Raw genomic sequence first — 27563 nt, 5'->3', positions numbered from 1 at the left:
ATATCACTTTCTCCCCCCCATACTTCCAGATGATTGTACAAGACGTGTTAAAAATAGTCTTCCAGAAGAAAAACATGTTTGCAGCAATGGAAGCTAATGTAAACAAAAAACCAGTAGAATGGGTTTCTGGTTCATGGTTTTATTAATGTCTTTAGCTTTAAAGGGATTTGAGATTTTTGTGAGGTAAATGACCTGTTGCAGGCTACACAGATATTTCAAGTTAAATAAAAATTTAAGGCATAGTACAGTCTTCATGCATACTCCTGTTGCTTGGAAAGGTCACTGAAGAGTTCCTTTCCTGTTGCTATGCATTTTATTTTCATTGTTGGGAAGTGTAGATGAAGGTGAAGGTAGCAGCTATTTCAGGAGGCTGCCTGTGAAGCAGAAAAGTGTTTTAGATCCCTTTTTCCTTTCTTGTTCCCCCATGCACAAAAGCAGATGCCAAATACCACATGCTCTCCTATTTTGTCTGTCAGGTGCTTACGTAGGATTCATCTCTGCTTTTGTATAAAGGCTTCCAAGGAAGTCTCAGATGCAGAGCTGAGTTCTGTCACCATCCCTGTGTCCATTTTGTCCAAATGCACCTGGAGAAGCGTCACCAAACTGTATGTGCCCAGGTAGCTTTCTATGACAGTCCCTGGGGTCCTATAATGTGAAAAAGGTTGAAAAACATAGCAGCAGTATTGTGGAGCAACCTGTGGTGCATCTTTTTTCCCCCTGAGATGAGCTGGTGTAAAGCAGTTCTTGCTGGGCCTATATCCAAGGTAGCTGGTGTTAGAAAATAAGTCTGCAAGCAGATTTAAACAGATAAAAACTGCTTAAAAATTTATCATATCAGTGGAGGCAACAATGTCTCTCAGCAGAGTTTTCACCCACTCCATGAGTGGACAAAGCAGGATGTACACCTGCAGGTCAATTCCCTGAGTACATGGTAGATGAGATCTGCCACCCCAGCCCCCTCATGTTCTGCTCTTGCTAGCAGAAAGATGTGTAACTCCAGAGCAAATGTAGCCATATCAAACTGAAAGTTTGCTGTCCCTTGCCTGGGATAAAAAAGCATAGCACTGTAGCCAAAATTTGCACTATACACTGGTTTTAATTTTTTAGGCTTCTGATGATTGATATACATCGAGAAATACGTTTTTACAAATATAAGCAGATTGTTTACATTGAGTCTTTTCATCTCAGAGCAAACTTAAAATATGGGATCTTTACAGCATGCCAACACCTGGGGTGGATTATTTCAGGCAAGCTTTTGTGTGTCTTGCAGTATCACCTACACAGCAGATTGCTTAGCTTAGTTCCCATGTTCAGCATCAGTTATAACTTTCTCAGTGCCCACATGCTATTAAGTTCCCTCTAAAACTGACTGCTGCCACGAAATAACCCCATTGCTATTATTCTTATAATATTTAAATGACATAGCAAGGCCAAAACCAATCTGGGCTGACAAGAATTTCCATCAGTACACACAGCTGAGGCATCAGCCTTCAGCAGAGGAGTCCAGTTAACAACACCTATCTTTCTTGGAATTTATTTCAAATTCAGCTGTCTCAGGCATCTATTTGCTGTCTTCCATCTTTTAGTGAAGTTGACAGAAATGAGATTAGTTGTAAATTGTCTGGGGAGTGAAATCCATTCTGTTCTGACAGTGCAAAAACACATGACAATATAGCTGGTGGTGGTATGGAGGCCAGCACACTGCCCAAGAGTTTCTGCTCTGAAGGTATGATTGTGGACATGCTTAGCAGTATCACTTAGCTGCATTTGTTTAGGTTATATTAAAACCCCACTGCTTCAATGAATTTATATATATAATAAAAAATATCCTTCAGGCTTTATTTGAAAGATCCATATATGTTTCAAATCTTTAAAGTAAACCACAAAATCCAAGGGTGTAGAAAGATTGAGGGTGAATGTTAATAAAAGTTTGCAGCAGGAGGTAGGCCTTTCAAATGCCCTGTTTATCATGTTAGTACTGGGACCATGTCTGAAAGTTAATTCTGGTGGATTTTTCTCTGTTGTTTTGCTAGTGCCTCACCCTGATACTCTCCAGATCTCTCTTGCGGAAAGACACATTAAAAATGAAGTGAAAAGACCAAGTAGTTTATCCTGGAAAAGTTAAGATTTAACAAATAGTGCTTGTATTATAGCCCTGAGTGATGGATAATTTAGTAAAATATCGGTGTGCCTTTGAAATAACCTTATGGAAGAGCCATTGGCCATAAGTTAAATCAATGACCTAATCAACATGCACATTCCTAAATTCTCGAAAATAGTTTCCATGTTCTACCCTTGTGCCACATGATCTGAGAAAATCATCAGATTCTTCAGTGTCTGAAGGGAGGGTGTCAAGAGGATGGAGCCAGACTCTTCTTGGTGTGCCAAACAATAGGACAAGAGGTAATAGGCAGAAACTGATGCACAGGAAATCCCAGCTGAACACGAGGAAGAACTTCTTCACTGTGCATGTGACTGGGCACTGGAACAGGCCTCCCAGAGAGGCTGTGGAGTCTCCTTCCATGGAGATACTCAGAAGCCATTTCAATACAATCATGAGTAATGTGCTCTAGAGGACCCTGGTTGAACAGGGAGGATGGATTAGATGACTTCCAGTGGTTCCATCCAATCTTACCCATTCTGTAATTCAATACTTGCATTAATGCATCGGTGTCTTTGCAAATCTACATGAAATTTGGTCCTGAGTGTCCATTGCAGGAGGTATCTCACCTATGTGGTAAGTTCTACATTAGCTGCTTCAGAGACTGATGCTGACCAGTACTGACAGCATGATCTAAAAGGTCTAACTAAATTGTGATGTGTCAGGGGTAGAAATCACCACTTGTCAAAGCAGCAGCACTATATGCTGATCAAATCCTAGATGATCAGAATCAGTTTAATTACTGTTGTTAAATTTGATTCAGGAAGATAACATACGTACAGAAACCTAGAGAGATATTTCTGAAATTTCTTACAGAGAACAAACTGTCGTCATGGATATAAACCTTAGGAAGATTTTCTGCACTTATTCAATTAAATCCTACTAAATGGAATTAGGGAAAGCCAGCTAGAACAAATTATGTATTTCTTCCCTCCTCCTGAGACACAGTTCTGATAGAAGTGCTCCTGCTAGCTTGCAGCTCAGTTAAGCCTATCATCTGCTCAGTCTTAAAACTGCAAGACTTCATATTTCTAATTCAATAACTGATGATGCTACTGCATATTCTTTATTTTGTATGTAGCCATCTGTATATGTATTGGTGTGTTTATATATTCACATATAATTTATGTATATAAATTCTAGCTTGATACACACAAGTAAGTGTAACTGAGAGCTCCATATCTAACATTCTAAAGTATCCAAGTGTCACAGAACTTGTAGTGAAAAACATTTCAAATTTACTAGTGGATGAAAACAGGATTTTAATGTACATCTGCAGGAGGACTGTAGTAAACTAGAGACACCAATGCTGTGACTGCTTTGCATGGTTCTGCAGAGCATGAGAAGCACTTGCTCATTCCAATTATCAGACTGTTTTTTCCTTGCTTTAATGCCTACCCACAATTTACAGAATTGAAACCCATTGACCATACCAGAAATGATTTCAAAGTGTCCTTAGTTGTTGAAAATTGATAATGTTCACAAAAATCTAAAGGTTTATCACAACTTCATGACATTTAAAAAATCTTTTGCAAGAATTCATTACTAAAAATCAGCTCAAAAATCTCTCCAATCAACCTGTAACAAGCATAACAAGTTCACTTACTTTTTTCTTTTTGGGGTAGAAATGTACCAAGATTGGTACATCCTTTCTCAAAGGAACTCTCTGGTCTCTTCCCACTGCCCTGTTTTACTGTCCATCCAACGGAGTACCCAGCCAACAACTGCTCAGCCTTTTGGAGGACTGAAGTGAGGGCTGCATGATGTGGGTATTCCCCCTGCCCACCATGGGTATTCCCCCTGCTTGCTGTACCTAGGAAATGCTGTAAGCACTGGGGAGGCATAAATTAATAATGTGTGTTTATACATATGCACGTCTGCAGAATATCTAATGAACAAAGAGAAGGGAGCTTGAGCAGTATATTTTTAACCTCAAAGTTTTCTGTCTAGTGTTATTCTTCTTTCTGATTTTGCAGGACAATATGAGGATGTTTATGAGATTGTTGATGATTGGCATGAAGGGATTTGTTTGCTGAAGTGTCATTCACAACTGCTGAGGAATATTGGGAAACTAGGAGAGTGGAAGATGCTCGTGTCCTGTATTTGCTGACACAATGTTTGTATGCATGCATGTCTAGAAGTTACAAAAGGAAACAAAATCACAGAATGTTCTGAGTTGGAAGGGAGCCACAAGGCTCATCTAGTCCAGCTCTTAAGTGGATGGCCCATATGGAGATGGCACCTGTGACCTTGTCATTGTTACCACCGCACTGACAACAGGGTCAGGAGGGTTATGTCAAGAAGTTCTGGGGGAATCAAGTCAAAAAAAGGTTTGTCACAATGAAAACAATGAAAGCTGAAGCGAGTTCAGCTCTTTGCAAAGAGGGTGTAAAAAGCTACCTGCAAATACAGAACACACCTTGTGGGGAGAAAACCTGATGATCTGGGGTCAGTTAATCTCTTCTGGTTTTAATTTTTGTAGGTTTTGATAGATGGCTAAAGATGTCATGCTGAGAGTAACTGAACATTTGTTTGTTTTTATTCTCATCTTAAGAAGATTATTCACTTCAAGCTGTTTAAATGCTTAGGGACATTGTTTAGCTTTTTAATGTTTATTTGCTACTGTTCCCGTTCACTACAGAGGAATGCAAGAATTCCCTGCTGATTTAGTTGAACTGATCTACTTGTTTTCTCCATCAATGAAGCTGAGTTGTGTATACATGTACCCTCACTTCATGCTATTGGATGCCTTAGAAAAATAAATACATTATAGTTTTGGAAACTGACCATATGAAGTCCAGATAATGAAAGGAAATTTAGCAGTAGCAAACTTTCCCCTTTCAAAGGGGAAAGTTTGTAGAGATTTAGTGAAACGTCTTCTGGAGATGACTCATTCTTGGAGAAGATGAGCATATTTCTGCTGGGTCAGCTATTTAGTTATATAGAAAGTTTTTTTTTTTTTCTTTTCTTGAAAACCAGATGATTGTTTATGCATGGTGCTTTATCTCCACAGATGTTTTAATGCCACATTTGCATTTTCAGTCCTTCAAGCAGATCTGCTGGTTTTCATCTTTCCCTCATCTTAGTTTCAGCAGCTGGTATTATGATATTCAGCTATAACTGCTGATCTCAGCTCTACCAGAAAATTCATACTGAAACTTTCTGCTAGGTTTTTGCTTGGATGAAGTTGTTTGTTATTTTTCCAAAGCCTAACTGATTCAAGCTGTTATTGAAGTTCTATTAGAAAAAAAATAAAAGAGGAAAATAGTTCATTTTGGGGTGCCCATCATTTTACAAATTTTCATAAGTAATAGGTGACTTAAGATTTGACTCTCTGTCTTTTACATTAAGAGTCTTTGGATACACTTGTACCCTATGTGCTATGACACAATTAAATCTTTGTCAGCTAAGAATGCAATGCATGATTTGCTTTTTTTATTTCTGACGTCTGCTATGTTCTGCCTTCTGCCCCCAGGCATGATTCCCTGCCCACTTTCCTGAGTCAACACAACAGCTTGAGTAGATGTGCCAGTAGAAGATGAGGGAGCTAATAAAACCATGTATTTTCCAATGTTATAATTTATTTTGTTTTGACAGAAATAGCTCTCACCTGCACCAGCTCTCAGAGCAGCCCACTATTGTGGAATCTAAATTACAAGCCAGCTTTAAAGGATAAGATTCTAGACTAAACACAGGCATTAAAGGTACATCTCTCTGCCCTGATAATACATACATGTAGCATTACAGGCTACTAGCCATCAGTTCTTCATATTAACTGAAGCTGTGTTATCCAAGCAGTCAGTGGTTTTTGTTGCAGCTTAAGTACATAGTCTGCATACTCCTCTGCCCAAGTTACTGCCTGTGGACAGCTTGCATGGGCTGCTTCCACACTGATATCACCAACCAGCCATTTCTTTTTATGGCTCTGAGGTCTTGGATACCATCCCATGCCCATAAATTCAAGGACACTGAAGTCAGCTGGTGGCTGTGGTGGGGAGGCCCTACCTGGAACTGGGATCATCCTTCATCTTAAAAAAAGGGGCGTGTGTGGAGAGCACCCTTTTGCTCCTGCTGGCTGGAGCTGGCTGTGCTCTCGGCAGGGCTACAGGCGTGGCACCAGCACGGCTTTGCTCACCAGCTAAGGCAGAACCTTAGCCTTTCAGCTCAAGCAAATCCTCAAGCCATGCCTGGAGGTTCAGCATAACGAAAAGAACTACTGAAAAATGGTAGGATATTTTTGTGAAAACTTGTGGTAGAAATGAAAAATAGTTTTTACTGACATTTTCCTGTTAGTTTTCAAACTGGGTAAGGTTTATGATCTGATATCTCAAAGGACAGAAAGTGTGAGAAAATATACTGTTTAGAGAAATTACAACCTTTCATTGTAAGAAATGACAGATTTTGGTGAGTGTAAATGAAGAATACACTCTGTTGTTTTGTAGTTGTATCAGACCTCTGTGATTGAAATGCTGAAAATCGTTGGAATTGGTAAGGGTCAGACTTGCAAAGTAGAATCTGTCAGGTCCCATGCATTTGTGATACCACTTTTTTCTTTTGTCTTAAGTTATGCAATAGGACTTCTTCTTGGCTGTGTTACTTTGTTGTAACTTCTGTGTGCTTGCGCACTAGAAATTTTAATTACTATTGATATATGCCTTGTGGCTTTTATGGTCTTTATACTGCTATTAATTTATATATTGCACCAATACTTTCTTCTGAGACTCCTAATTTACAAGTGTTTCAAAACCTACATGAAGTAATCAGTATTAGCACAATGAACAAGCTGGAACATTAAATTTCTCCCCTTACAATACTTCAAGTTGTTGATAAAGTTGTGTATATGTGTGAGATATATACACACAAACACAAATTTAAGGGAACCTTGTAAAAGAATACTGGTAGGCCTATAACTATAATAGTTTTTTCCTCTCTTTTTATATTTAACTGTTTGTCTCTGAGATTCTTGTTGATAACATCATGCCTTTATACTGTGGGCTTGAAAATTCTGATGTCTGTAAAATTGTGAGCCTGAGATGGTTACAAAACAAATGTGGGGAGCTACTTGTAGCTCAAGCAGAGGCAACTACTTTGCAACTCCCCATATCAGACCAACCTAAACCCAGCTGCCAAAACTGTTTTTTTCTTTGGGTTTTTTTAAGGCAAGAAGCTTCAATTGTCAGTAATACTTGAGGCCAGCTGATGATGAGTATATTAGTGGGCACTGAAAGGGAAGAGGGTTTCAGTTTATTCCACAGCAGCCTGTCTGCTGCAAGGTATTGTCTCCTGTCCTGTCAGGTGGCTGTGGACATTGAGGTTCTTTTTGCTTTTGTTTGCTTAGGATTGATTTATGTATAAAATGCTTCATAGACATAGCTGTATTGGTAAAGAAAAATAAATCCTACCCTTCATACATATACTTCTAGTAAGAAAAGATTGGTTAGAGTTATGCATGGGGTAAAGACATTAATTTTGTTTCAGAAAATTGCATTGCTATATAGCAGAATAGGAATTTTTATTGGGAGGTGTGGTGTCTTTGCTGTTCAATTCTCTAGTGATCTCATGCTGTAATGTTTTCCAGCAATGGAAGTTCAGGGGGAACTCCCCCTAAAATACTAGGACTCTACTGTGTTGATACAGCTTCCAAAAACAGTGCAGAATAAGCTGCTGCTTATATATTCTTGCTCACCTGAGGTCCCAAAGATAAGAAGATGTACTGTGTGATATCTCATATAATTAATTGGTTGTATAAAAATAAAGCAGAAGACTTCAATTTGTCAAAGACTGTTCCCCAAATTTTTAATGATTAATGACTTACTAAATCATGATTTTAAAAGCCCCAAAGAATCATTATGAATAGTGTTTTTAAAACACATGTATTTGTTTAAAATTATATAGTAATAACCCAGAAGTGGCTTCTTGACGTATGATATGTAAAGGGGGTGTGTTGCTGGATACTTATGAAAGATGGTTGATACCCATGTACTTAGCATAATAGAAATATCTATGCAATGCTCTGGAGTTTTTTGTTTGCAATTTCTTGCCTTTAAAATATTTGTTAAAATCAGGCACTTGGAAAATTTTCACAATTAGCTTAATTGTAGGTGATCATCTTTTACATTCGTGAGGGAACTTGAACTTCATGTCCCTGTAACTTGCATCTCTGTAGATAGAGAGTCACTGTAATAAAACTCAAAGGGCTATGTTGTAACAACTCTCACCAGGACAAGGTGTAGGATTACATGGATAATCATTAATTTTTCTGTCCTCTCATAACCTATCTGTGTTTTCTGGTTGACTGGCAAGCGAGTTCTAATTCTGCATTTGACATTGTCGATTCATATGGAAATAATTGATGTCACACATTTAGCATGACATAACATACAGAGTCACCACCATGAAATGTACTTCACAGATGAATAAAAATTGACAGCTTCCTATCCAGCACCGTCTGCTATCTCTGTGTGCAGCCCTCAGCCACAAACTGAGCTGGGATTCTGTGCAGCTATGGCCACAGAGCAGCAGAGTGAAAGCTGCAGTGTATTAACTTACAGAGCCTTTAGGAGCTCAGATGTCAGCTCCCCAGCTGCATGCCACCTCAGAGGGACTGCAGGCGCTGCTGCTCACAGAGTGGGTTAGGCTGGCACATTCCAAGAGCAATTCTTGTGCTCATGGGTTATGTCTAGTGTGCTTGCTTTAACTTGAGATAAAATGTTGCCCTGATATAACCACCAGAATATGAAGTAATAGGAGATTCAGGCTGGTTGTCTTCTGGCAACAGCCTGAATGGTTTGGATGCAAGTTCATATTTGTGTTTTGGAAGGGGGTACACCTTTATGTGCCAGCAGGCTGCAGCTGTTCATCCTGCATGCCTTGTGACAATGTCGAAGTGGCTGATTTGGGACTAAGAGGCTGCATACATTCATTCTCAGGCAGCCACAAATCACATACTATGAGGCAGAAGAAAATTTGTAGGCTGATGAGCAGCAACCATTCACGTTGCTAGAGGGAGAATTCTCTACTTGTCTCTGCAACATGGACTATCTTTAATGTAAATAGCTGGGCTCCAGGCGAGTTCTTGGGTATACAGAACAGTTGGCATTTCAGTCTGCTACAAAGGTGGCTCTTATTCATGGCATTTGAAATGCAAAACACTGCCACCATCCAGTAGGTACTGTTTGCACTATCGCTGTCACTCAGCAGCAGCAGTGAGGAATTATGTAGCTGAATTTTCCTAGGTTGTATGAGAATGAGGAAAAGCCTTGAAATTGCCTCTCATCACACAGCAAGGGACACGCAATAGCATGCAGGAGAAAGGAAAAAGAAGGAGAACTTCTGTTGCCCTGAATTGGAATTTTTCACTTGTTTCCTCTATGCTTCACTCCCTATAAATGCATCTCACCAATATATGAAAGCCTTTGTTTTGCAGTTCCTTGCTATGTAGAAATGAATACTCACAAAGTGGCCAGAGCCATTCTATTGTGAAAGCACATAAAACATTTCTTAATCAGGAGAGGACAGGAGGAGAGGGGTTAATTTAAAATTTTAGTTTGATATCTGAAAGTTTATCAACATCTTGTGAATGCTTGTCAGAGCTTGGCAATACAATCTACAAGTCTTAGTGTGAACCCATGGTAGTTTGTGCTGGGTACAAACAAGAAGAGTGTCTCCTTTGCTGTGAGTGTGAAAGGCTCATGCTTTGGCAGAGGAACTGAGAACTGTGGCAGTGCACTCAGGGCTAACTGCGAGACCAATGCCACTCAGCACTGTCCCACTTGACCTCAGACTTGGAAATGACTAACAGTCTCTTTTCACGTAGACCCTTTCCCTGGAGGCTGGTTGATGAAAGCTTTTGGAAAAATATTTGGAGGACAAGTTAAAAAGTCTCTCAAAAGAAGCCCCAGTATCCTGTTTAGAGTACAGATGTTACTGTTGTGGGAAAAGGGATCTTTGTCTTCTTCCTGATTGTACCTTTGCCAACATAGCTTTGACATCAGATATTTAATTTCTCCTCATGAACATCAGAACACAACATTCAATAATAGCGCTTTTAATTCTTGAGGAGTTCAAGGTTCTCCACATGAGAAAGGTGTGCCATCCTTCTCCTTTTACAGATAGGGTAGTAGAAGTCCAAAGAATTAAAGTAAATTGCCAAGACCTAGATTCAGGATAAAACTGGAAAGAGAATGGGGCCAAACCTTGAGCTAACCTCCAAATGAAAGAGTTTCCATGTTTTCCATCTCTATAAAGATCTGTTTGGGGTTTTTTTGCTACTTCCCAGGGTGTGTGTGTGTTACACCATCTAGGAGATTGTATTGTGTGGGAGTTGGGTTTTATTAGGAAATCCCAAAAGTGCACTGGCATTTCTGTTCCCTCCATGGCCTATGCATAAGTCAGTATGGAAAATTTTTGGCTTGTAGGTGGGAGTGGTGTGTCTGCTGTGCAAGCATTACACATAGTCATGGGGCAAAAAATGGATGGCAAAGATGCAGTTTCTGAAGAGTGAGACAGGAATCATCTTGAGAAGCTCAGGCTCCAGCTGACAGGCCTCCTTTGGACAGTGCCTCTGCTGCACCTCCAGAGATTTGATTTTCCTAAAACATGGCAATACAGGCAACTGCAATATCGATGTCTGTCCCTCTGAAAAACAAATACAGTAGTGAATACTCTTGTACAGTGATCATAAGTCTTTACTAGGTCTTCTGTTCCTAATAGGCATCACTCTTTGAAAGGTCACTTAATAAGGTAGGCAAAATAATGTAAATATCAAGAGTTAAGCATTGTGGATCAAGCCAGCATGCTGAAGTGAGGGAAAGGACTGGAAAAGGATGGGCACTGACTGCTGGGCACTCAGTGAGGGATTTTGAGGTATTTGAGGTTTAAAATTGGCAGAATGGACAGCTGGAATGATTTAACATTTTATCATTAATTTAAGCCATAGAAATTAATGTTTAAAATACTTTCTGAGAAGAACAAAGGATAAGAGAATGAATCCACGGACTACCATTTCCATCTATGTCACTGTGAGTCCAGCCTCATGCTCCTACCACTGTCTGGAAGAATTTGCTTTAGTGGAGTTAAGGTTCAGTAGAGAGCAGGTGCAGTGTGTGGGAAGAACATTTATTTAAACTCTGTGGGCTTTTGAAAATAAGAGTGAGAGAAGTACCCAGTGAAGCTGTCAGTAGTACTGTACTGTGCAGTATTCTGCCACATTCAGGGCGTCACGTCTCTGCTTTGGAGTAAGGAGGGAGAGCTGTACAAACCAGCTGTGTGTGCTAGAGGAGGGCAGGTGGTTTCTGTTTAGCCAAGCCAAAGGAAATGCATTCTGCAAATGTGCCATAAGAAAAGAACCTGCTCCTGCTCCAGCTCAGGAAGGACCTAGTGGCCCGTGTGTGAGAAGGAAAGATAAAGGGGGAAAAGAGCAGCCTTTGGTCAGAGAATTGCATTGCACCACAGAATTGGTGAATTGGCATAAATTCTGAAGACACATCATTTAGGTCCAACAAACGAAAAGAACAATTTCTTGAGATGTGGCACTTGCAGATACTGTCAAAATTACAGTGGCTCCTAATTCAGCTTGTGTGGAAGGACTCTCCTGGCCCATGGGACAGATGCCTCCACCCAAGCAGCTGTTTCTCCTCCACTATAACTTTCTGCTGTGTGCATCAGTTGTTCCCAATTGACTGGCCTGCTGTCCTGTGGTCACAGCTCCTCCAGGAATGCCCAGTTCCAGGGCTTCCCCTGCTGGCGCAGGAGCTGGGAGCTGTTGTTCCTGGTGTGCACCCTTGAGAGCAGTGCCCAAGCAACAGATCCACAGGCTTGGTTGGAAGGTGTGACTAATGCAACACTAGGGTCTTACGAGACCAGCTAGATTGTGTTGTCAGAGGCTACGTCAGGACAGAGCTTTCTTTGTAAATATAGTAGTATGTATGTTGATACTACCTCTAAACATATATTGCATATTCCTGCCTCTTTTTATCTTGAAGAGAAGTTTCGACATTTTGTGGCTAGTCTGCTGGTACTATTTAAATAGGGCTGGTATGTAAATAAAACTCTTAAACTTTTGAATAAAGTATGATTTATAATAAGCCTTCTATTACTAAAACATCAAGCAGTTGCAGTGTTTTATGTGTCCCTATTCCAACTGCTTACCCTTTTTACGCTTTGATCAACTACATCTGGCAAGTCTTTAAAAAAACCCTGAAAGTTTCTGAGGAAATAAGGGTGTTTCATCCTAGGTCCTGAAAACCACACATTCCTGTTTGGAAATGTGCAATTATTACTTCAGTGCAAACCCCAAGCCCCACAAAATTTGCCTATTTAATTTTTTACTCACCTTTACCTCCAGAGTTCCCCACCCTCTGGCACATGAATTAATGTTCATGTCTGAGCTGAAGGACTGAAAAAACAGTTTCCATTTCTGGGGCGGTTTTTTTGGTGTTTTTTTTTTGTTGGTTTTTTTTTGGTTTTTTTTTTTTTTTTTTTTTTTGTGTTTTTTTTTTTTTTTTTTTGTTTTGTTTTGTTTTGGTTTGGCTTTTTTGGTTTGGTTGTTGTTTTTTTTCCCAGCAGCCTTTTAACTTCAGCTAACTCATTCAGCTTCATAAGAAGCATAGGAAGGGTGGCAAGTCACCATCTGTGTGCAGTATCTAGTGTTAGTTTGGTACTTTGAATACCGCATTAAGAAAATAGTGCTTCCTTTAGTAAACCCACTCATTGTTTACTTTGGGATAACTTTGTTAAAACTGGTGTTAGAGTTGAAGTTGAAACACGTGCCAAGAAGGTGAGGTCTTGTATTTCTTTTTATTTTAGAATTCCAGGTCTTTCATTTATGAAGACCTCATTACTTTAAAAGACTATTGAGGTCCTCATGTCAGATAATTAACCTCTGACAGTACTGTTATGTTGGAACATATGATTCCAATAAAACAAACGGCAACAGGGAAATATTTTTTAAAGCTGCAAGGTCCTCCTAGGGTAGTTAACTATGTTGATGTTTAAGTATGTTTATATACCCACATGCCTTGGGACTGTTGCTGTCTCCAGCTAGAGAAAAAATAGCAGTGTGACTTGTGCATGAGCATGAGAGCAAGTGTACCTAAAAGGTGAAGTCCTGCTACTCCTGAAAGGGAGGTGGCCTGAAGGAACTCCAGATTTACTTGTGTAATAATTAGAGGTGGTAACTCAACAAGTCTGTTTATTTCAGAAAGGAAAAGAAATACATTTCCTCTACTACTTACTGATTATAAAGCAGTATTTTACTTGCACTTTTCAGTGGGTTAAAATGTGTTAAGTGTCACTTAAATGCATTCCTCAGTGTAGAAAGTCTGAAGATAAATGTGAAGATCAGTCAGAAGCTCCACTCAACTCTTAGGAATTTAAGTGCATTGGCATACACATGCCCTGGAAAACAAGTTTTCCTTGAGCATTCAGAAGTAAGGTTTGAAACTCCCCTGTGCCAGGATATTGAAGGATTTATCTCACACATGTAATGTGCAGAAAATGGGGCTGAATTGGTTGCTGTGCTCCACTGACCACTTTGGAAAATGCAAGCCCTGATTACTTAGTTGGTTTGACAGAATGTTGATACCTTTTATTGTGAAAACTTCTAGGTATGAAGGGCTTTCAAGCAGCAGTGCTCAGTTGTGTCCAGGGTACCTTAGGCTACTGCAGCCAAAACCTTACAAGTGAGTCTGCCCAAAACTGACAACACAATACTCCTTTCCGTTCCCTTTGGACTTTTGAGCCTTTAGGATATGCTGTGCTTTGTGAGGTTTCACTATAGCCACAGGGTTCAGGTTTGTTTTAAGGGAAGTCGAGATTGCTTGATGGTAACTCCCTCCAAGACCTGGATCGGACCCAGACCAGCGGCGGGCAGCAGGAGGATCTGTCATCCCTCTGTCCGGCCATTTCTCGGGGAGATCATCTGTCCCAGCTCCGGCTGTCCCCTCAGACAGGACGGCCTTGAAAATTAAACAAACGAAGGGACTTCTGGCCCAGTCCCTCTGGCTAAGCTCTCTCCCACCTTCATCCCCCCTCACGCGTCCTTGTTTTTCCGAAGGAGGGGTCACCCAGCCGCGGCCCCTCAGGACCCGTGCGGCGGGACGCGGAGCGCCGCGGGGCCGATCCGGCGGGGCCGATCCGGCTGTGCCGGGCGGGGCTGCGGGCGGGGCGTGCCCGGCGCTCCCGATCCCGCTGCCGCTCCCGATCCCGCTGGGTCCCGCGGCCGCGGGGCTGGTGCTTGGGCGGCACCGCGCCCGGCGAGGTGCAGGGGCAGAGCGGCAGCAGCACAAACCCGCGCAGGCATGCCGGGCAGCGACACGGCGCTCGCCGTGGACAGGACGTACTCGGACCCCGAGCGGCACCGGCGCCGCAAGACCAGGGTAAGGCGGGGAGAGCAGGCGCTGGGGCTGCCTGGGGGATTTGGGTGCCGAGCTCTGACAGGCAGCCGCCAACCTGCGGCACTGTCCCCGTGAGGTCTCGGCGTTTGCTAGGCTGACGATCTAAAGGGAAGGTTTTTTTGCTAGGCTGACGATCTAAAGGGAAGGTTTTTTCCTGTGTGATTCTTTCATGTTCATGCTCTGGATGCTTTTCGGTATAGGAAAATGAAGGGAAACTGGATATTGACTTCATAGAAACCAATGTTGGAGGTATCCCCGCAATCGAAACTAGAGGGGTGCAAGTGTAATAAAGAACTTACTCACCAGAGTCAACAGCGCCGATGATTTAATGCCGTGACTCTGTCTCGATCACAGTGGTGAATACCGGGGTTTCGTTCTGTTTCTCAAGGTTTGTTTAATAAACTCTGGAGCAGGTGATTGTGTCTGGCAGCAGAGAATTATTATGGTTCCTTTTATGAAGTTAAGAGGCTGTGGCAGGAATGGAACTTGACAGAAAAAGTGCACCTGTGTGTTCTATGGATAAAGTAAGAATATACTTTATATCCATGGTGCATGGCTTTATGAAATAGCTTTTCTTAGTCTCCTGGCAAGTTCGTCTTTCTTTATTTTTGTTTTTTGTCCATATGGTATATATATATAAACATAAACATGCATAGGCAAAGCTTGTGATCCTTTCATGTACTTAGTGGCTTTTATGGTAAGTGTTCTGTTGATGAATGCACTTTGCTTTTTAGTTGACAGTTCTTACCTAAATGTTCAGCTCAAAGACGTGTAAAAAGTGGCCCTTCCTTCCCATGCACTGCAGGAAAGGAAAAACGAGGTTGCTCTAGCTGACTTGAAATATTGGCAGGAATTCTGTTTTGTTTTCTGTGCCGAGATCTTGGGTCTGACAACAAATGAACTTTATGGTTTGAAGTGTAAGGATCCACTTTTTGTGAGGCAAGATCTTTTCTGGGAGGTGACTGGGGTAAAGGTTTTGGGGGTTATATTTTCAAGTACTGCACATTACCAGTATTCTACATCCCTCCTGCCCATTAATTCACAGTGATGAAAAGGAAATGGTGTGATTCAGATTGCTTCAGAATAATGAAATACTTTAAAAATAGGTAACCCTATACACCGTAGCATTACTACAGGATTCTACAATGCTCTTCACACTGTAAGGTGGTTGCACATGCTAGTTAACTATTGGAGTTAACAGTTATACATTTCCTTTGTTCTTCTCTGTTGAAAGTTGAACTGATTAGTTTCTCCTTCATTGATCTTGCTGTAAGAATAGTGACTACCTACCTAAGTGTGGCCATGGAGAAAAGTTCCATATCTTCATAATTTTTGGCATATTTAAAGGTTAAACTCTACTCCCTATTCTAGTTGATTTATTTAAAAGTATAAAGTATCGTGGCTAATGCTGTTTTGTTTATTGTACTTGTGTATTGATATTTAAAAAAACCCCTCATGTTTAAGGCAATTTTATATTAGCATTGGTCTTCTGCATGATTTTGGATTCCTTTTAGTCAGAATTAGTGTCATCTTCCCTTCCTGTGACCATGGGGGCTGGAAAGACAACTCTATACAAGTTTAGAGTTGTATGCAATTGTGATGCTCCAGGGTTTGGGCTTTACAAGTTGTGTCAAATATCACAGAACTTGTAAAATAATTGCTAGGTATAGTAGCAGTATGTTGTATGTTCCAGATGATGGTAAGACCTTGTATTAAATCTGTTTGGGCTTAGTCCAGACAAATTGGAATTTTTCCTGGGTAAATTGCCTGGATAACTTGAAAATTTCTCTTACTACCTTAGCCATAGTAGTAGAAATGGTCACACACTGGAGCAGCAAGAACTGGCAGTATTATGTAGAAAAAAGCAAGAAATTAGAATGCTGGCTTTTATTTAGAGACTGAACAAAAATCATCAGAGCAGCTGAAGTTAAAACTGCCATTCTCAAACATGGATGGAGAAGAATAATGCAGTGCATGAACACAACAATACAGAGCTGCTGGTGGGGTTCTCAAGAGCCTGAACAGACATGGGAGGCTTGCTGTGTGAAGAATGCCTTGGAGCTGGATTTGGTAGCAGGATAGGACATGTTCTAAGTAAGGTGAGATCCATTTAATAAAGTTTGGGGAAAAGAGAGGTGTTAAAGTAGAAGCTGGATCTCCTAGTCTGTAGAACATAGGCTACTGAGTTCAGTTTTTAGGTGGGTGGATTTTAAAGGAATTCTCCAGTCTATAGGTTACTGCACGTGTCTTCCAAGCCCAGCTGAGGATTTTCCATATAAGAAAGTGACACCTTTTCACTGGACAGGTAAAATGACAGTTCCAGAATTTCAGTTGTGTATACTGTAGGAAGGCATCATTAAATTTAGTTTGCAGAAGTGCTGGAACAATTTCCTATAAATATAGCCTTCAGAGTTTATAAATGTAGAGTGTGAGGGTATTTAAACATTTTTGCTGCAAAAATTTTCATCAGTGTATAGTAGCAGGTCTGCTCAATACCTTCTTCTTTGAGGCCATTTGAAGTATAAGATATTGTGGGTTCTGCTAATAATTCTCCATATGCCACATTTTGTGTGACATTCCCAGTGGCTGAACGAGAGGAAATACTTTACTGAAGTATAGCTGGATCATTCTTAACTTAGGAGAGTCACTCCTGCTGCTGGAGGCCAAATATTTTGAAGGAGAGGCTGTTCTTTCTTCTTGGATGTTCTCTTCCTTGGATGAATCACAAGAGTCCAGCTATGCTGTGCACGGCAGTACTGAGTGGGGCATAAAACCACTATTACATGAAATGTAGTGGAATTAGTGCCTTACAGTCTGCTTTTATGTGGTGGGCATAGATTATAGCCATGTAGTTGCCTTAGTTCTGGAAAATCATCCATCTCCAGATTTAGGAAGGGTGCCCTTCTAGGAGACTTTGCTTGCCTCTTCTTGCCAATAGTATCTGGTGGCTATAATCTGGATTAGTGCAGATGGCTCTGATGGTGCAGGTGAAATCCGTGGACAATACAGCCATGCAAAATGTTTCCGGTCCTCTCTGCTAATGCCAGCTGCTGCAGCTTCACTGTGCTCAGCATCCACTACTAGCTGATTCCTGCAACAGTTCTAATAGAAATCTTTGCAAAACATTCAAAATCAGGACCTAAGATATGAAGTATAACAGTTTGGGAACAGGAGATGCATTTTTGGTTGTCATGAACAAAGTACTGCTATTGCTGGAATGTAACTGGCAGGATAGTTTAAAAAGTGTCATAGTGCTCTCTTAAGGGACTTGATTTTGCAGCAAGCATTGTGGAAGACTATTCCACAATGGAATAGGGTGTTCAGATTCTGGCTGCACAGTATTTCTTGATCAGTAGGTCCATGCAGAGGTCTATGCAATTGCAATTCCTGAAGCTCAGACTAGCCTGGCTATGCTAACCTGTGCCTCACTGTGATGACTTTTGCTTCAAGAGCATTGTGTCAGGACTGCCTTTCAAGGCTCTGTAAGGGTCTGTTAAAGCTGTCTCTCTTTTTTTTTTTTTTTTAAATCTGTTGATCAGGACATTGCTCTTCACTCTTGATGTCTTACTCATTACCGAACAAGAACCCTCCACATTTCATCAAGACAATAAATTTATATGTATGGCTTTGGAGGAAAAAATCCTTTTCCAGTACAACTAAAACACATAAATTCCTTAACTGTATCCCATCAGCAATCTATGTAGAAGTCTGCTTGCTTTTAGCAAGTACCAGCTGTGTTTGAGAGAGACATGGAAAGTCCCAATTGATTTCTTGCACATTGGAGCCTATTCAGAACTTTCTCTTTATTAGTGGAAAACAGAATTGCAAGAATCCTTCCTTTATTTGAAACAAATGCAAAAACCTTACCTGGAACAGGTGTGGTTTGTTGAATAATGACTAGAGAAATTAATTTCAAGCTTCTTGTTCTTTCAGCTTTAATAAGACTAGCAGCAGAATCAGTGGTTGTTTTTTTATTATTTCTTACATGATCACGCATATAACAGGCTTGCACTAAAAAAGAAAAAAATATATATATTGGCCCAGAAATTCACTTCCTTTCTACTGATGAAAAAGCATTCTGTGGAATGTCTCTTCTCATTTTCCATGTCTCTCTTATGATCCCTCCCACTGATCTTGTCTATAGGCAAGGCAGACTTTAATAATCCCTCCTCATATGTGAGTCTTTCTAAGCCTCTAATCACTTTCATCATCTGTCCTTGAATTCCCTTTATTTCCTAAAATCTTCAGTAGGCTTGGAGGAAATGACATAAAGGAACCTAAAAGGATTAAAAACAAACAAATAAAAACCCCAAACAGAATACTCCACCAAAGCAAACAAAGCAAACAAATCAAACAACAAAACCCCACCAAGTCTAACCAAAACAAAAAACCACTCCACCCAGAGTTTTAGGAGATGGGGAGATTTAATCTCCTGGTGTTCTTTTAAATACAAAGATCACTGTGGAAGACACGCCTGTTCTGGCTCTTGTAACCTGTAACCAAACCTCCCAATATTTTGTGCCCTAAGACCTTATACACACTTTCCCCCACAGTTCCCTCCAGTTTGGACATAAGATGAAAATAATTTCATGAGACAGTTTTGCTGTCCTCTAAGAACCTCTAAGCTTTGGTTTTAAATCCACAATGTAAGTAGAAATGTGTGAAACCTGTCAAAAGGTAGCCTGCATGATCCAGGGTAACTGGAAATAAGAGAGAGAAACCATAGTTATAATATGAACCCAGAAAGACTGACAAGTTAGACTTGTTAGAACTGAAGAAAAGCCTGGTTTGTTCATTTAAAACAGTAAACTGTTGATTATTTTGTCCATTTAAAACTGTTTAAGAAACTTCTTACTTTTTTATTCCCTAGCGCCAGAAAGGAATATTAGGAAGTTTCCAAAGTTGTTTTTTTTGTTTTTTTGTTTGGTTTTTTTCCTTTAGTTTTGGGGTTAAATACACCTAAAAGCTAAAGGGCAATGTTAGGTCAAATGAAACAAAAGGGAAGTTGTTTCTGTACAGCTTAGTTTAGCATTGCTGTCTTCCCCTGATTCTGCTAGGTGAACCTCTTTGGTAGACTTGTAGGCTATAAAGGTTGTGTTCCCAGTCCATTTTTTTCCCTAACCCAATAAGACAGTTTTAAACAATAAGTAGAATGGGGGATTCATCTTCTTTTTAAGGTTTAAACTAATTTTAAGTTTGGAATCTCTATACTTAGGCCTTTAATAAAGGTTTAAACTAATTTTAAGTTTGGAATCTTAGGCCTTTAATCATTTTTTTTTATTTTCACCAGGAAAATTCATGTCTCTGAAGTCTGTAGAGTCTTTCCTTTGCTGTGCTGTTGATCCATTCTCATTGCAGTGGATGGTTGATCCTGTTGCTTACAGGACTGGGAAATTATCACCTCTTAAATATTAGGTATATGTATAAAAAAAAGTCACTGGGGAAAAATTGCCAGCCTTTGCTTTCCTTTTGAAGGATGTGTAATTGTTCTTCAGTCAGGTTGCCAGCAGTGATGCTGGGGAATGAGAGCTCCAGATCCCTGCCTTGCTTACTGTCATCATCTACATAGGTAAGGCTTTCACTAGGCACCACCACCCATCTAGGTCTGCACAGAGACTGAGCCTTCAAGGTTTTGGTGGATTTTACATCTAATATTGTCCTAACTAAAAAGACTCCGGCTGCACATTGTCCCATTTTGGTTCTTTTGGGAACATTATCAAGTGTGCGGCTTTCAGCTTCACCTTCACGGTAAGTATGATTTTTGGGAAAGACTTGTGTGGGAGATGAATTTCTATGTAGTGCTGGGGAATGGTGGAACATAATTCTCCCTTTCCACTTATGAAGAAACTTTACAAAAGAGCATTGCAGTATTTACTACTGAAAGTTTTCTGTTCTTCCCTTAGTCTGAAACGGGGAGGATTAATATGCAAAGCCAAAAATTAACCTGCTGATCTAAAGCCTTCGCATATGGGACCATTTATGTATGGAATGTCTTGAATCCTACCAGACACTCAGCAAGTGAGAACACCTCTAAAGAATTTGTTACTGTAGAAAGCTGAAATGAGGATTTTTGTTTTCAAAAAAATTACAGAAAAACTTAATATTGGGAGCTTGCTCACTTCATTATTGTTCTGTTTAGGTGTTGCAACTGGATAAAATTCCAGAGGGCAGAAGTTTTGGAAACCACTGGTACTAATATTTTCTTACCTCTGTATTGGACAGTGTATTTCAATGGACCTTTGATATAAAGTATTTAGTATCAATTCTTGATAATTCTCTGTTTACTATAGTGGATATATTTTCCTTGGCTTTACCTATTTGTGTACAGCTTACTTAACAGTTGCCTTCCTTTGTAAATATTTGTTTTGATAGCTCTGGATGAAGAAGTTATGCTGGGGATGCAAAGAATTGACACTGTTCTATTGAATTAAAATAAATATATTATTTAGGTAGTGCTGAATTAATTGGAAACTTTTGATTAACATCAGGGGCCTATGGAGCCCATCTGATATTAATTAGAACAGACTTATGGAAACTTGTCTGTATAACAACTGTTCTTTACAGGACGGGAGATGTTGCTTCCACTTGATATTGCAATCTCCTTTAGCTTCAACCAGGTGTTGGTTGGTTTTTAACTTTGTTTTTGCTTTGTAAATAAATGGTACATGTTTGCTTTGTAAATAAATGGTCTTGTAGAGAGTTTGACTAAAAATGTATGGAAACCTGTTTAGTTTCCTGGCAAAACTGTGATAAAAAGAGCAGCCACTGTGTGCATCTAAGGACTGCAGCAACTAAATGCTCTAATTATCTATGTCATGTGATTTTTTTTCTTTTTGGTAGAAGTATGGCTTTCAAAAAGGCTACACATGATTGGCTTGTCAAGCACTAAATAAGATTTTTTTAATTGACTTGCTCCTCCTGTTTAAAGCAAGCCTTTGCATGATGATGAAAGTTGATGTTCTAAAGACAGGGAAGATGGCAATGCTATGGAGTTAGTTTATGTATACAACAGGTGTTGATTTATAAAGTAAGAAAAAGCATTAAGTAGAGCTAGTGGAAGTATAAGACTTCCATTGTTAAATAAATCAAACCTGATATTGCCTTCTGCCACCTAAAAAGCAAATAACACAGCTTACAGGAAATGTGAGGAGCCATGATTTTCGGGTCCTGGGATTATTAAATATAAGGGAATTTCTAAGTGGCCTTTAAGCTGGACTACAAGAATTACTGTTACAAGAAGAGAAGCCTTGTTAGGGTAAGTTGATTTAGCAGGTTTCTCTGGTTTTACTGCATTCACTCCCTTTATTCCAAGTTATTCCAGTGCATATAATACAGAAATTAGAATTCAGCTAGTGCTCATTGTTCAATTGCAAAATGATATAAATATGCACAAATTGTGCTGCTTTATACCAGCATGTCTGTACAGGTGAGTGATGTGCAAAGATCAAACTGACAGATCAATTACAACTGACTCTTAACATTTTTCTAATTCAGGGCAGTACAGCTTAATGTACCTTTAGTTTGCTGAGGACTTGCTAAGATTCACTGCTTCACACTCACTTCCTAGAAAAATAATTATTTCATATGAAATGGGAGCTGTGGGTCTCCAGTGGCCATTGACTCTGTTTTGGATTATTGTTGACAAGAAGCTTTGGTTGAAGGTTGCAGGGACAGGCGGAAGCTTTGGAACCGAGTAGGATGAAACCCAGTACTAGTCTGAAAGAGACATTTAGTGTTAGAAGAATTAAATTAACAGATCTTATTAGTAAAAGTTGCCTAGGTCAGGTGTGAGGACCTTTCTTACCTAAGGAAGACCAAAGAAGACTTGACTGTTCACTCATTCACAGCTGCTTCTTCAGTCTGCAGCACTAGCTCTCAGCTGCTTTGGACATGTTCAGGGCAATAGCAAGGAATGGAGAAGATAGCAAGGAAACATGGTGGAGAGAGGTGGGATTTCATGTGCTTAGCCTAAAATGGATTCACTGCTCAGAACAGAACTCCCTCCAAAGGCCAGGCATAATTTTCCTTTCCCACTTCTTTAGTCCACACAGATGACTTGAAAATAAAATGTTTCAGTATTTGGTATTACTTCAGCTACTGATACATGTGCATAATATGGGACTGTGTGGCTCTTATTATGTCAGGATCTTTGTTTTACTAGAGCTTTAATCCTAAAACATAATCCTGTGTCATGGTTGTCCCTGATACATTTTGTCAGAACAGTAAATTGTCTCTTCACTTCATCAGGTTTCTAATTTCTTTCTTCTCCCATGCCTGCCATATCCAGGGAAAGAGGCTATCTTTTTTCATTCCCCTCTCCTGCCATACCTTAAGGAAGAAATCTGACTACATCTTGTCATCTGTATCCAGTCCTTTTTGGGAGTAAATTACAGAGTTTCACCTTGATGAACAAATGAAGAATTACAGCCTTCTCCTAAAATAAGAGTTAAAAGGATATTCTTAATTGTCTCTTTTAAGCCAGACAGTAAATGTCAGCAGGCTGATGCAAGCTGTCAGGCTTCTGGTCTGCTAAAATGTGTCCACACACGATTTACAGCAAGTTTGCCACACTCCCATGTTGTCCTGATCAGCTTTTTGTGCAGGTCTGTGCAGTGGAACCCTTTCTTCACATGTGAATTGATGCCACAGGTGACGAGGCCCTTGTGACACAGCATCATCACAGGGAGGTGTTGCTGCTTCTGCTGGGAGCCTGTGATCTGTACAAGCCATGCTCCTCCTGTCCTGTGCAAGTGGTTTGGATTTAGCAAGCTTTTGTACCAGAAGCATGGGAAGGCTGGGGGTGAGAGACAGAGAAAAAGCATTTATAAACAAGACCTGAGGAAGATTTAAGAAAAGAGTAATAGTGAAGATAGAGAAAAGTTTGATGATCGGTGAGAGCTTCTCCTCTGGTTGCCAATAGTTACATGAAGATATTCTGAGACTGTTCTTGTTGGCTCTTGCATGTTTTCTTCCCATGAACTGTATGGATGTGGTTAAGAGTAATTTGTCTTGGGAAGCACCAAGGATCATTACTGTCTATTAGAGCTAGATGCTTATTCCTACTCAGAAAAGGAAGCGTGCCACTGTCAGGTTATTCCTTTGTGTCTTTCCAGTGTTAACTCCCATGGTATCCTCTCTCTAGGGCAGAGAGAGAGCCTATTGAGCAAATCTTCTGTTGCTGATATTTAAAAAACTGGTTTCAATGCTTTTCTGCCTGCAGAACATCATTGTGTCTTCCAGTATAAATTTAATGTAGAAAAATATGCATCTATAGTTTTTATGAGCTTTTTTTTTTGCCTCCGAGGAACTCTATTTCTCTTTTTGCACCAAGTAGCTGCTATTCAGGCCTTTCCAGTTGAGTTCAGGAGGGTCAGTTAGACAGGACCTATGACCTAACAAAGCTTGGTCTGAAAGTGATAGAGGGAAATCTCTGTTGACCTTCCTAAAACTTCATGTCAAGGTTTGATTTGTATTTGTTGATGCCAGAAGCTATGACATTTTTTGGGCATTGGGAAGCTGGGCTTTGAGTGCAGGAACTTACAAATTGCTCTTTCAAAAGATGTTTTGAACTATATTGCCACTTTTCACAGATATTCTAGGTGGGACTTCTCGGTTTTTAGTGACTGTGTATATTACACTGTAGCCTGCATGCAAACTTTAATTTTGAGGAATTTCTCTTGCAATGAAGATACACCCACTTGTGGTGTTTTGGAACAAATAGCCCAGGCCTTGTTTGAGTTACTGTTGTTTGGACTTGACAGAGTCAGCTAGAATATTCTTTGTGTGTACTGTGCCATTATGCATTATGGCACTTAATGTCAGAGAAAGATGAAGTTCAGTGATTTCCTTGAAGAAAATCTATGTTTTGAAATCGCGTCTAGAGCAGTGGTGACAACTATAGCCTAAGGCTCTGGTGACATAAGTTCAGGCTACTGTGACAGCTCTCAGTCCTTGTGTAATGGTGGGAGTCATTTATCCTTTCTGAAGAGAGTGTGATTTTTCCCAGCATGCACAGGAGAGAGGATAAATCCTGTGAAGGATACATATTTCAGAATCATTAGCCATCCAAGTGGATACTTAAGGAAAAGCCACCTCTTACTACGTTTGGGCTTTTAAAAATATACAGTGAATGCATGTTCCTGCATTTTACATCTGGCAGCTTTTAAGACTACCTGCCTTAGGTGCTTCTTCCCCCCAAATAGTGTAAGTCTTGTGTAACTGTTTAAAATTGGGCATTTTCTCTTAAGGCAGTTGCACACTCTTTGTAGTTTTGAGTGGGAAAGCACTTGCAGTGATCTCTCTAATCTCTGTTATTTTGAAGAAGCTCATTCTATATCACTTAAATCTGCATACCTGAAGCTGGGCGAGACTAAATCTAGTTTAAATAGCTGTGGCAGTGAATATTGCAAACACTGCGTAAAAGATGCAAGTTTCACCATTTTTCATGCATTATAGAACTAGATGTATGTACTGAACATCTAGATATCTGTGCCAAATTACTCTTGAGTGGGACTTAAATTTCTTTTAGGCAGAAAAGAAAAAGAATATTCTGGCTCTCCCTCTTACATAGTGCATTCTTAATATTACTGATTCCTCATTTCACTTATGCATAATTGTTTTAGGAAAACTTAAAAAAGCAACACTGTCTTTTTGCCAGCTTTGCCATTATGCAAAAGAATCATTGGTCTCTGATTGTTCAGAAATTTGGCAGTACAGGATGTTACCTTATCTTTCCCATTGCTTTTTTTATATCTAAAGGAAGAAAGGTGAAAAAATGCCGATTTGTGACTTGGACAGAAAGAGAGGACTCTTGAGTTTACTTTATTGTTACTGCAAGAATATCTGATTTTGGGAAAAGAAAGGCCAATGATTATTTTATAGACTCCCTGATAAGATGGCTTTAAAATGTCTCTGTCGTGGTTTAACCCCTGGCAGCCACCAAGCCCCAGGCAGCCGCTTGTTCACTCCCCCTCCAGTGGGACTGGGGAGAGAATCAGAAGGGTAAAAGCTGAAAACTCATGGTTTGACATAAGAACAGTTCAGCAGGGAAAGCAAAAGCTGAACAAAGGCAAAGCAAAACAAGGAATTAATTCACTTCTTCCAATTGACAGACAGGTGTTCAACCATCTTCAGGACAGCAGAGCCACACCAGTTACTTGGGAGACAAATGCCATCATTCTGAATGTTTCCTCTCTTCCTCCTTCTTCCCCCCTTTATATAGTGACTATGATGCCATGTGGAATGGAATATCCCCGTGGTCAGTTCGGGACAGCTGTCCTTGCTGTGTCTCCTTCCAGCTTCTCATGCAACCCCAGCCTTGTTGCCAGTACAAAAAGCAGAAAAGGCCTTGGCTCTGTGTAAGCCCTGCTCAGCAATAACAAAAACATCTCTATATTATCAACCCTGTGTTCAGCACAAATCTAAACCAGAGCCCCATACCAGCCAACTGTGAAGAAAATTAACTCTACCCCAGCCAAAATCTGCACAGTCATACAGAGTTAAATTCACTTTATTTATATTCTGTGCACATTGCAGTAAGTCCCTTAATTTCTGTTTTTAAGAGGAAATTTTTCTCTTTGATTTCATCCAGTATAATTTGCTAATCTTAGGGATGTGAACTCCCTAGGTTTAGTGAGACAAAATTATAATAGCTGTGTCTGAATTCTTATTTCAAATTTATCACTGTGTGTTTCTGTGTAGGGCCAAATATGTTGCTTATGTTGTGGCTGTTTTGGTGACTAACATTGGGATGGACTGATAAATACATACTTTAGTGAAGGTAGGGTTAGTGAATTGGAAATAGAAAGAAATTCTTCTTCCAGTATGATTTTGATCTCATGTCATAGTATACTGAACCATTGTATCAGTGTGGTTTAAGGCTGGAAAGCACCATGGAAATATTTTATTTGAACTGAGCTTCTGAAATTCCAATGTAAGGAGCAGTGAACTTTCTGTATATTTTTTAGCCAACACGTGAAGCAATGCCTTTAATTACTTTAATAATTATTCTTTGCTAAACTTGGGGAAGCATTGATTTCAGAGGGTAATGCCTTGTACCATTCACTGCTGTTGTTAACATATTATCAAGATCCAGTTCTGAGGCTTTTGTGATAAACTTGCATCATTCTCTAAATGTTTTTTCTTCCTGGAGCAGACAGGTCGATCTGTTGTCATTATCTTTGCAAGAACAATAAGATTTAGGAGACTGTCATATTTACAAAGGTACAAAGTGTCATCCACTCAACAGCTCATTTCCAAATGCAAAAACCCCTTGGCATTTTCATAACAGATGTGCTTGTTTTTTTGAATGGTGAATGCTCAGAACTATTCCTTAGGTTAGCACTATGCCAAGCTTTCTTCTGTCTGTACCACAAGCACCGTAGGCAGTTCAATTTATGAGACTTCTGGCTAAAATCATGGTGTTACAGGCAAGAGTAGAATCCATTTAGCCACTGAAATACTAATGGTTTGGATAAAAATAATTAATATGTTACTATTGTAATTCACACTGGCCATTAAATCCCAAAAGAGGATATGTGCTGAGCCAGTATCAATGTGATAGCTCACCGATGAACAATTATTAATGGCAGCTTCCTAATCTTCATTGCCCTTACCTCTGTTCTGTCAGTTTTGTCTTTTCATAATGATGTTGATAAACTACAATATCTGTACAAATTTCCCCAGAGATGGAAAACTGCAGGAACTGGTATGAAATGTATGTCCCAGAGAAAAAAAAATAACACTGCACATATTTCACATGGTATAATTTAGCAATAATTTTTCCCACAAACAAAATATTGGAGGAAAAGATTAGTCAGATTTTCTAAAATAAATACAGTATCCATTCTTCCATGCTGTTTGTGGTCAGTTTTGTAAAAGGAGAAAAAGGTTCCATACAAATAAAATATGGACAGGGTATAAATATTTTATATGTTTGCAATGTATGTCACTTATGTGCCAATAACAGGAAGGAGAAGTTGGATGTAGAAGGGAATGATCTAACTGCA

At 39.8% G+C, this 27563-nt stretch overlaps 1 protein-coding gene across 4 annotated transcripts in view; it reads left to right on the top strand.

Moving 5' to 3' along the window:
* The window catches only part of TMCC3 (transmembrane and coiled-coil domain family 3), a 90922-nt gene that overhangs the window by 31493 nt on the left and 31866 nt on the right, over positions 1–27563 (top strand). The window contains exon 1 of one of the 4 annotated variants that reach the window (XM_039703992.1): positions 6278–6387. The exons of 2 other annotated variants lie outside the window; for them this stretch is intronic. In XM_039703992.1, coding sequence (XP_039559926.1) covers positions 6385–6387 — 3 coding nt within the window. In that variant the 5' untranslated portion in view covers positions 6278–6384. Of the gene's footprint in view, positions 1–6277; positions 6388–14290; positions 14539–27563 lie in introns of those variants that run through there. One more of the 4 variants, XM_039703989.1, reaches the window with a different exon arrangement.

The sequence above is a fragment of the Passer montanus genome, unplaced genomic scaffold, assembly GCF_014805655.1.
Source record: "Passer montanus isolate IOZ18808 unplaced genomic scaffold, ASM1480565v1 scaffold17, whole genome shotgun sequence".
In the NCBI taxonomy this organism is placed as follows: domain Eukaryota; kingdom Metazoa; phylum Chordata; class Aves; order Passeriformes; family Passeridae; genus Passer; species Passer montanus.
The sequence above is the reverse complement of the archived record's forward strand: the minus strand, read 5'-3'. Positions and strand labels throughout refer to the sequence as shown.